Below are 11,398 nucleotides of genomic sequence, written 5' to 3'. Positions count from 1 at the left end.
AAAAATTCTATGATGAAATTTCTATCAAAAAAAAAAAAAATTCTCAGCGAAACCTATTAAAGAAAAATTCTTTAATGAAATTCTCTATCAAAAACAATCCCCCTATTAAAAAAATTCTCTAATAAAATTCTCCGTCAAAAATTACTTTCACCTATTAAAAAAATTCTCAAAAGAAATTCTTTATCAAGGAAACTCCCTCCTATTAAAAAAAATTTTTAACGAAATTCTCTATCAAAAAAAAATCTCACTTGTTAAAAAAATTTTCTAACGAAATTATCTATCAAATAATTTTCTACAAAAAAAAAAAATTCTCAATATATTCTCTATCAAAAAAAAATATCCCTCCTGTTAAAAAAATTGTTCCAACAAATTAAGAAAAAAAAATCTTATTAAAAAAAAATTCTCCAATTGAAATTTCTATCAAATAAAAGTTTTTAACGAAATTATCCATCAAAAAAAAACTCAGAAATGTCCCTACCAATGAAAAAATTTTCTAACGAAATTTTTTATCGAAAAAAATCTTTTTATTTAAAAAAATTCCCAAAGAAATTCTATCAAACAAAGCCTTTCCTATATTAAAAATAAAAATTCTCTACAAAATTTATAAAAAAAAAAAATTTTAATACTACCTAAACTTAAAAACATGTGATCGACAGCCTGTGCTGTCAAAGAAACTAATTTTTGACAAAGATAAAATTATTGAGTATAGTTGGATTAAATCAAACACAGTTGGACAAAAACATCAAGCACAGACGTCAAGCATGGTCAAATAAAACCATCAAGCACGTACAAATAAAAATATCAAGCACGTGATAGATAAATATCAAGCACGGACAGATGAATATCAAGCATGAACACTGTAATGCCGTAATATACCTAGTAAATTTATTAATTATGAAGGGTAATGTCGTATTTAAAATTAGTGTATGAATTTTTAGTATTTTAAAATTGTATGACGTTACAAATGTAACGTTACGAGATGACGTTAAACTAGTAAATTTAGGAATTAAGAATTTAGAAAATTCTGATGATCAATTTAAGGAGTAACTACGGATTTGTGTAATTGTTGATACATGAAGAAAGTATACTTGAATTGTTAAGGAATGGGTGCTGCTAAGAGTTAGAAAAATACAAAAAGGAACCAAATTTGACTGATAAAATTTCAAGTTACGAATTTCGTGAATTAATTTGAAGATTAAATTCTAGGATACGAATTTAGAGATTTATTTTAGGATAATATTTAGTATTGTTAAACCAAGCATATATTGTATTTGTTTATATTATTAATAAAGTATTATTTTGTTAAGTCCTAAGGTGGCAAACGTATTGTTATACGGGCTTAGGTCTTACAACAGATAAAATGTCAGGCACAGTGTAACATTTGTCAATCCATGCTTTATTTTTCATCCGCCCAATGCCTGATAGTTTAGTCCAACTCGGCTTGCCATACATATGAAGCTTATACCGTAATATATTAAATCGCCGTAATGTCATAATTATTTAATGCCAAATATACAAAAATTACACAAAGAAAGTAAAATTTTTTTTTGATTATGGGCATAGATAATTTGTAATCCGTAAATCTGATAATCTTGATGTTTTGTTATATATTTTAAATGGTAAAATCCATATTTCGTAATGCCATAATTTCAATTTGGCAATTCCGACCGCACCTATAAGCTAATTTAAAATTTTATTTTCAAATACATATAAATTTATTCACTCAGTGCCATTTGATAAAAATCTCATTGATGATGTTCATTAACGTTAAATATTACATGTACATTTAAAATAATGCAAAAATATACATGTGATGAACATTTTTCTCGTGACTTCCTGATGCATGCCTGTTACACAGATAATCTGGATTTCATGTTTAAGAATAAATGTGACATTCTCACATGATACATCAAACGCCATTACACAAACCTAATTCTAAATGTAAACATATAATTTCCATATATATACGGATTACATAAAGGACTATACATTGTTTTTTATTCTTAATTATTAAAAGAAATCCAAATTCAAATAAATGAAAAAAAATTATTAAATTGACAACTTATTGCCTCAATAATAGTAACTCAGTCTCACTAATATGAGTGATTCAAGTGTTAATATTGATTTGTTAAAAGAAACCTTTTATTGCTATCAAAAAGCAGCAGAAAATGGCGATGAAATTGCACAATTTGCCTTAGCTGCATGTTATGAAAATGGTAAAGGAATAGAAAAGAACCTAGAAAAGGCCTTTTATTGGTATCAAAAGGTAGCAGAAAATGGTAATAATAAAAATGCAATGAACAGTTTAGCTTTATGTTATGAAGATGGTAAAGGAACAGAAAAGAATTTAGAAAAAGCTTTTTATTGGTATCAAAAAGCAGCCAAAAATGGTGATAAAGATGCAATGAACATTTTAGCCATATATTATGCAAATGGTAAAGGAACAGAAAAGAATCTAGAAAAAGCCTTTTATTGGTTTCAAAAAGCTGCAGAAAATGGTAATACAAAGGCTATATACAATTTAGCTGTATATTATTGCAATAGTGAAGAAACAGAAAAGAATTTGAAAAAAGCCTTTTATTGGTTCCAAAAAGCAGCAGAAAATGGTCATATAGATGCACAATATAATTTAGCAATATATTATGAAAAGGGCAAAGGAATAGAAAAGAATCTAGAAAAATCCTTTTATTGGTATCAAAAAGCAGCAGAAAATGGTAATAAAGATGCAATGAACAGTTTAGCTATATGTTATAAAGATGGTGAAGTAACAGAAAAGAATCTAGAAAAAGCTGTTTATTGGTGTCAAAAAGCAGCTGAAAATGGTAATAAAAGTGCACAATATAATTTAGCCATGTGTTTTAAATATGGCAAAGGAACAGAAAAGAATCTAGAAAAAGCATTTCATTGGTATCAAAAAGCAGCAGAAAATGGTAATGAAGTTGCAATGAATAATTTAGCTGTATGCTTTGAAAATGGTGAAGGAATAAAAAAGGATCTAGAAAAAGCCTTTTATTGGTATCAAAAAGCAGCAGAAAATGGTCATAATAGTGCAATGAATAGCCTAGCTGCACATTTTTACATTGGTAAGGGAACAGAAAAGAATTTAGAAAAAGCATTTTATTGGTTTCAAAAAGCAGTAAAAAATGGTAGTAAAAGTGCCCAATTTAATTTAGCTAAATGTTATAAAAATGGTGAAGGAACAGAAAAGAATCTAGAAAAAGCTTATAATTGGTATCAAAAATCAGCAGAAAATGGTGATAAAAATGCAATGAATAAATTAGCTATACATTATAAAAATGGTAAAGGAACAGAAAAAAATCTAGAAAAAGCCTTTTATTGGTGTCAAAAAGCAGTTGAAAATGGTAATGATAATGCAATATTTAATTTGGCTGCATGTTATAAAAATGGTGAAGGAACAGAAAAGAATCTAGAAAAAGCTTTTTATTGGTATCAAAAAGCAGCAGAAAATGGTGATAAAGACGCAATGAACATTTTAGCCATATATTATGCAAATGGTAGAGGAACAGAAAAAAATCTAGAAAAAGCCTTTTATTGGTGTCAAAAAGCAGTTGAAAATGGTAATAATAATGCAATATTTAATTTGGCTGCATGTTATAAAAATGGTGAAGGAACAGAAAAGAATCTAGAAAAAGCTTTTTATTGGTATCAAAAAGCAGCAGAAAATGGTGATAAAGATGCAATGAACATTTTAGCCATATATTATGCAAATGGTAAAGGAACAGAAAAAAATCTAGAAAAAGCTGTTTATTGGTATCAAAGAGCAGCTGAAAATGGTAATAAAAATGCACAATATAATTTAGCCTTATGTTTTAAAACTGGTAAAGGAACTGAAAAAAATCTAGAAAAAACCTTCTATTGGTATCAAAAGGCAGCAGAAAATGGTTCTAAAGATGCAATGAACGGTTTGGCCAAATGTTATCATAATGGTAAAGGAATAGGAATGAATCAAAAAAAAGCCTTTTATTGGTGTCAAAAAGCAGTTGAAAATGGTAACGATAATGCAATATTTAATTTTGCTGCATGTTATCATAATGGTGAAGGAACAGAAAAGAATCTAGAAAAAGCCTTTTATTGGTTTCAAAAAGCAGCAGATAATGGTGATGAAAATGCAATGGCTAATTTAGCTATGCATTATTATAATGGTGAAGGAATTGAAGAGAATCTAGAAAAAGCTTTTTATTGGTTTCAAAAAGCAGTAAAAAATGGTAATAAAAATGCAATGCATAATTTAGCTATACATTATTACAATGGTGAAGGAACAGAAAAGAATCATGAAAAAGCCTTTTATTGGTTTCAGAAATCAGCAGAAAATGGTGATAAAAATGCAATGAACAGTTTAGCTTTATATTATAAAAATGGTAAAGGAATAGAAAATAATTTAGAAAAGGCCTTTTATTGGTATCAAAAAGCAGCAGAAAATGATCATAAAAGTGCAATGAATAGTTTAGCTACACATTTTTACAATGGTGAAGGAACAGAAAAGAATCTAGAAAAAGCTGTTTATTGGTATCAAAGAGCAGCTGAAAATGGTAATAAAAGTGCACAATGTGATTTAGCCAATTGTTTTAAAACTGGTAAAGGAACAGAAAAAAAATTGGAAAAAGCCTTTTACTGGTATTACAAAGCAGCAGAAAATGATGTTAAAGAAGCAATGTTTAATCTAGCCATACATTATGAACATGGTGAAGGAACAGAAAAGAGTCTAGAAAAAGCCTTTTATTGGTATCAAAAAGCAGCAGAAAATGGTGTTAAAGAATCACAAATTAATTTAGCTATATTTTATTATAATGGTATAGGAACAGGAAAGAGTTTAGAAAAAGGCTTTTATTGGCGTCAAAAAGCAGCAGAAAATGGTGAAGAAAATGCACAATATACTTTAGCCAACTATTATAGAAATAGTAAAGAAACAGAAAAAAATCTAGAAAAAGCCTTTTATTGGTATCAAAAAGCAGCAGAAAATGGTAATAAATATGCAATGAACAGTTTAGCTGGTTGTTATACTAATGGTGAAGGAGTAAAAAAGGATCTAAAGAAGGCCTTTTATTGGGATTATAAAGCAGCAGAAAATGGTGTTAAAGAAGCACAATTTAATTTAGGTTTAAGTTATTACTATGGTACAGTAACAAAAAAGAATCTAAAAGATGCCTTTCATTGGTATCAAAAAGCAGCAGAAAATGGTGTTAAAGAATCACAAATTAATTTAGCTAGATGTTATTATGATGGTAAAGGAACGGAAAAGAATTTAGAAAAAGCCTTTTATTGGTATCAAAAAGTAGCAGAAAATGATAAAATAATTCTTAAAAATTTTTATGGTAATAAATTATGTAAAGAATGTAAACAACCATTTACTGATTACTATTGGTGTCAAAAATGTAATACTAGACAATTTCAACAATATTTTTTAAGTTGGACAAGTAAAAACAAGTTTATTGATGAATTTATTCAAGAAGCACAACTAAATGCTAAAAATAGTTATGAAGTTTTAGAGTGGATATCTTATAATAGATTGAAAAATATTAGTTATTATGATAAAGGTGGATTTAGTGAAATCCATAAAGCTATTTGGCTAGATGGTCCTATTAATAGTTGGAATTTTAATAAACAACAGTGGAATAGGCTACCAAATTATGAAGTTGTTCTTAAATGTTTTAATAATTCATCAAATTTTGATAGATTTTTAAGTGAGGTAAATTTTATTTTATTTTTTCTTTTATTTATTAAAACTAATGATTTTTTTAATCACTTATATAGTGGAAATATCATTATAATTGTCAGAAAAAATCATTTTCAAAATTTATTCAAATTTTTGGGATTACTCAAGACCCAAATAATTTAAATTATATAATAGTAATGAGTTATGCAAAAAAAGGAAGTTTAAGAAAATGTTTATCTGACATAGCTAAAATTAAATGGCAATACAAATTACAATTACTAAAAAATATTATTTTGGGACTTAAGACAATACATGAATCAAATCTTATTCATTGTGACCTTCATGATGGTAATGTTTTAATATCAGATAATTTTGAAACATATATTATTGATCTAGGATTGTGTAAACTCGTAAAAGACTCATTACAAAATGAAATTGACAAAATTTATGGAATTATACCGTATATAGCACCTGAAGCATTAAGAAACCAACCTTATGTTCAAGCAAGTGATATCTATAGCTTCTCAATGATAATGTGGGAATTTACGTCAGGTGTTCCTCCATTTAATAATAAAGTACATGATCATCAACTCATTATAGATATTTGTGAAGGAGAACGTCCTGAAATTATAAAAAGTACTCCAAAATGTTATATAGATTTAATGAAAAAATGTTGGAATTCGGACCCTTTTAAAAGACCAACTATAGGAGATCTTGAAAATATTATATCTAAATGGCTTATATGTGTTAATGAATATTATGAAGTGAATGAAGAAAATAGTGAATATTCTATAACTAGTATTAATATGGACCAAAACAGAAATGTTATAGAAGAATTTGTAAAAGCCAATAAAGCTTTATTGCAAGAACAAACTGAAACTTCTATTATACAATTTCGTCCACAAGCATATTATACAAACCGTTTAACTACCAAAATTTTAGATCAAAACTCTGATTGCTTGGATTGTAGTGGCTTACTTAGTTTTGCTAGTGAAAGTTTTGAAGATTGTATGATTTAAAGACATGTAGTCATTGAGTAAGTATATAATACTGTATGTACAAAAAAGTTAATTTTTTTATATAAAGTAATTTGTTTAATTATTTAGATATCGGAAATAGATAAAAATTATTTTATTAAATTTACGAATTTTAAAACTTTACAACACTATTCTACTATGTTATATGTGATACTATACATTTAACAGAAGTTATTTTTGATTTTTTTTTTTTTCAAGAATTATTTAAACACTAAGACTAGAGTAGTAAAATATTTTACAATTTTCTTAGTTTGTAATTTAAATAATTCTTTTTTTTTTATGATTTATCCAATATGTATTCTTTCTTTTTTTTAGGATTATTTAAACACTAAGACTAGAGTAGTAAAAGTTTACAGGTTTCTTAGTTTGTAATTTAAATAATTCTTTTTTTTTTATGACTTATCTAATATTAAATAAATCTGATTTTATTACATTATAATCAATAACTGCTGTATAGTATTTTAAAGATAGAGAGATATAACAGTATGCATCCAACCATTAAATATTTTCTTTCATATTTAAAAATTACTTTATGCCTGTTCGATATTGGTAAGCACTAAAATCGTGAAACTGATCGATCTTTTGTAAAAATCTTACCATATATATAAGATAATCTAAAAAAAAATATACTAAATGAAGATTAACCAATCATAAACTATTTTTTGTATATATTGCATTAAGTTTTAGTTATTCGTCTATTTCTTTTATATCCAATTTATTAAAATTGAGAAAATTCGTGTAATAAAAATATTAATTTTTATAATATTTCTCGTTTCAGTGTTATCACATTTACCTTTGATATTGGCGCAGCAAATTATATGAATAATGGTGCATAATTATAAAGCGATAAAAGCAAATAATAGTGCTTCGATCCGGATGAAATCCGTCATCCGGATTGAATAACAATTTAATCCGGATGAAAACTGTTATTAAACGAAAATCCGGATAAAAAAAATTATTTCAAAAAATCCAGTCCTACCATTAAATGCGCACCGTCAAGCACTATCAAATATGTCTTAAATTGTTAAATTCTGATCATTGGTTTCGGAAATATTTTAAGTTATCCGAAAACTGGCAATCCGGATGGATCTGACGAAATCCGGTTCAAACCGCGGATTACATCCGGATTTTTGATTTAATCCGGATCAATCCGGATCAATCCGTACACGGATCGAAGCACTAGCAAATAATGTGGAAATGATCGTTAGCTTTAAGTCACGTGAGGCAGCGAAATTCACGTGATCGATCATTTTCGTAGCCAAAACCGATTTGAGATTAAGGCTGGTCAACACTATATAATTCCGGCCTACATTATACTTGGCCTAATTATATCACGTGATATTATGCCAACCAATCAAAATCAAAATAATGACAAATGATTGGTTGATTAGAAGTCATTTATGGAAAACTACATCATAATGTTTATTAAATCAACAAAAACCATTTATAATTAATTATCTTAATTTTTATCCTTTAGAAATAAGGCATTTCTTTTCCTAAGTTCACTTTAATTTAATGTACCAAATAATAATTTTAATCACACATATAGAATATTTAGATTTTCCTATTATGTATAATTTTATAAATTTGTAATTACATATATAACTACTTTAAATACTAAATTAATTTAATACATTTGAAAGAGATTTTAGTTTAATTTTTGAATATTTATCTCCTTGTTCAGCAGATTTTTTGTACCAATAAATTGCTTGACTCATATCTTTTTCGATTCCTTTTCCAAATTCATACATCAAAGCAATATTATATTGTGCTACAATATTTCCAGATTTCGCAGCTTTTTGATATGATTCAAATGCTTTTTTCTTATTAACATTAGTTCCAATTCCACAATCATAACAATATCCCAACCTATTTAAACCAGGTAAATAACCTTTCTCTGCTAATTTTTTAGATAATTCATAAACTTTCTTATTATTTTTTTCAACTCCTTTACCATCCATATACATTTTAGAAAGTTTATATTGAGCTATATTACTTCCTAATTCTGCAGATTTTTTATAAAAAATAAATGCTTTACGTTTATTAATATTAGTTTCAATACCATAATAATTAAAATATCCAAGTAAATAAATAGAATTTGAATCATTTGAATTTTCTAAAAGCCAATTATAAATTTCTTGTAAACTTAATTTATGATTATTAATATAATCAAAAATATGTTTTCTTTTAATACTTTCTTCTTTTCCTTCCATTTTAGAATAAATATTAATCAACCCATCAATTACAATACCTAAATCTTCTTCATATATATTTTCATTAATATTTTGAGTCGTAGGTTCTATTTCCTTTATATTCAATTTATTAAAATTTTTAATAAATTTATCATGGAATGAATTATTAATATTTGATTTATTAATATTATTTAAATTATTATTTATAGTTTGCATTTCAATTTTTTAAAAAAAAATATTTGGAATTTGAAAATTTTTAAATAATTTTCCTATAAAAAAAAGGAGTATTGAATCGTTTATTAATATTGATTGTTTAAATAAATACGTATTTATTTGTAATACTGGTAGTACAACCATAAAGCGCTAATCAATTTTTGGATCCTGCAATTTCCGTAAGCAAGTGATGATCCGAAATTATCCGAATAATTAAACTTAGTTCATTATTAGTCGATACGGAATGAAGCGAAGGACATATAAAATATGTGAAAAGTTAATAGTAACTGAATTAACAGGAAAATTCGGCATCTTCAAGCAAATCAATCAAAAACAGCGTGTACAGAAAAGAAATTAAAGATAATTCAAATTCGCACGTGATCGTCATCCAATAAAATCGCAAATTTTAGTCATCTCTTTTTTGCTTCGAAATCATGACGAGTTTTGTTTATAGTATTAACAAATAATGAATTAATTTGATTTATTAATATCCTCTATTACAAACCCGTGATTTATTTATGGCCATTCTTGACATAATATTTAAACATTATTTAATTTGATAAATTAATTATCTGATATTGTTTAATTCAATTCTAAAACTTTTTTTTGTTTAAAAAAAAAAATTATATATTCCATAAATAAATCATCCAAAGGAATGAAAGGATAAAAGGAAGGAGTTTAAATCATTGAAATATAAAAAAGATTTTATGAATAAAGTGATTGTATTGATTAATTAATTATTTATTTATCCTGATATAAAATCTACGTAAATAAATAAACGTGAATTAGGTGAATATAATTTTGTAATATTTTTTAAAAATATTAGTATGAGTACATTATATTTTGAAATCTAGAGAATTAAAGAAATTTTTACTTTGATGATTATAATAAATATCAACCTATTCAAATATCTACAAAAAAGGTTTATAGAGTGAGAAACGTTAGTACTTTGTCGACCTGGGCCCCGACTCGAATTTAAATTGATTGTGATCCACTGATCCACACGATCTAACCCGCTTTCGTCAACGTATGATTTGTGTTAGCGCACATGCAAAATTTTACTATTCCGCATAAAAAATTGAACGAAAAAAAATAAATAAATATTAAATTTGGGTTTGACCTAAGTTATCTAGTTACGTAAGTGAATAAGAATACTCTCATGAATATCGTACGAAGCAATTACTGAGTAACGTACAGTACATGGCCAAATTTTTAACATCGAGCATTTATTACACGTGATATAGATATAAAGACCGTATGCATAATTGAATATACATGTATTCTTTGAATAACAATTAAATATTTATTTCACAAAATGAAATTTAAAAATAATTAATATAATTTAAATTAAAAAAAGTACTTTGTCTAAAAAACATGTATGTGAGAATAATAATTTATAAATTTGCAATTAATCGAATATTTAAAGATATAATTAATACATTCCAATCAAAAGTATTAATCTCTTTTTAGAATAATTATCTCCTTGATCAGCAGATTTTTTATACCAATATTTTGCCAAATATAAATCTTTTCCAATCCCTTTTCCAAATTCATACATCAAAGCAACATTATATTGAGATTTACAATTCCCTAAATTCGCACCCTTTTGATATAATTCAAATGCTTTCTGCGTATCAATATCAGTTCCAATTCCACACTCGTAACAATATCCTAATCTATTCATTCCTGCCAAATATTCTTTTTCTGCTAATTTTTTACATAAATCAAAAACCTTTACATGATTTATTTCGACACCATCTCCATTCAAATACATTTTAGCAAGATTATACTGAGCTACATTATTTTCTAATCCTGCTGCTTTTTGATAAAGTACAAGTGCTTTGTGTTTGCTAATATCAGTTCCAATTCCATGATAACTAAAATATCCAAGTAAATAAATAGAATTTGAATCATTTGGATTATTTAAAAGCCAATGATGAATTTCTCGTAAATTTAACTTATGATTATTAATATAATCAAGAACATATTGCTTACTTATACTGTCTTCTTTTCCTTCATTTACCATCTTGAAATAAAAATTAACCAATTCATCAATCACAATACTTAAATCCTCTTCACATATATTTTTGTTAATATTTTGAGTCGTAGGTTCTACTTCTTTTATATCCATTTTTTTAAAATTTTGAATAAATTGAGATAATTCTTCATGTGATAAATTATATATATCAGATATATTTACTGCGTTATCTGAATCGTTAGTAGCATGCATTTCGATGTTATCAGCAATTGTAGAAATTATGAATAATAATAATAATGAAAAA

At 26.1% G+C, this 11,398-nt stretch overlaps 3 protein-coding genes across 3 annotated transcripts; 1 reads left to right on the top strand and 2 right to left on the bottom strand.

The window, feature by feature from the left end:
* Positions 1-2,014: 2,014 nt before the first annotated feature.
* OCT59_023547 (uncharacterized protein) lies at positions 2,015-6,693 on the top strand (the record flags this gene model as incomplete). The annotated part of the gene is made up of 3 exons (XM_066134775.1): positions 2,015-5,393; positions 5,843-6,022; positions 6,383-6,693. The coding sequence occupies exons 1-3, from the start codon at positions 2,099-2,101 to the stop codon at positions 6,691-6,693; spliced, it is 3,786 nt and encodes a 1,261-aa protein (XP_065990863.1). The 5' UTR covers positions 2,015-2,098.
* A 1,534-nt stretch (positions 6,694-8,227) lies between these two features.
* Positions 8,228-9,206, bottom strand: OCT59_023546 (uncharacterized protein). Its single transcript, XM_066134773.1, has one exon. It carries the CDS (start codon positions 9,117-9,119, stop codon positions 8,334-8,336), a length of 786 nt encoding a protein of 261 aa, XP_065990862.1. The 5' UTR covers positions 9,120-9,206; the 3' UTR covers positions 8,228-8,333.
* Positions 9,207-10,402: 1,196 nt separating this feature from the next.
* On the bottom strand, positions 10,403-11,346 carry OCT59_023545 (uncharacterized protein; the record flags this gene model as incomplete). Its single annotated transcript, XM_025308989.2, has 1 exon — positions 10,403-11,346. The coding sequence occupies one exon, from the start codon at positions 11,344-11,346 to the stop codon at positions 10,549-10,551; it is 798 nt and encodes a 265-aa protein (XP_025187854.2). The 3' UTR covers positions 10,403-10,548.
* Between the last annotated feature and the right edge of the window lie 52 nt (positions 11,347-11,398).

This window comes from Rhizophagus irregularis, chromosome 4 (assembly GCF_026210795.1).
Source record: "Rhizophagus irregularis chromosome 4, complete sequence".
Classification (NCBI taxonomy): Eukaryota; Fungi; Glomeromycota; class Glomeromycetes; order Glomerales; family Glomeraceae; genus Rhizophagus; species Rhizophagus irregularis.
This window is presented reverse-complemented; position numbering and strand designations above follow the sequence as displayed.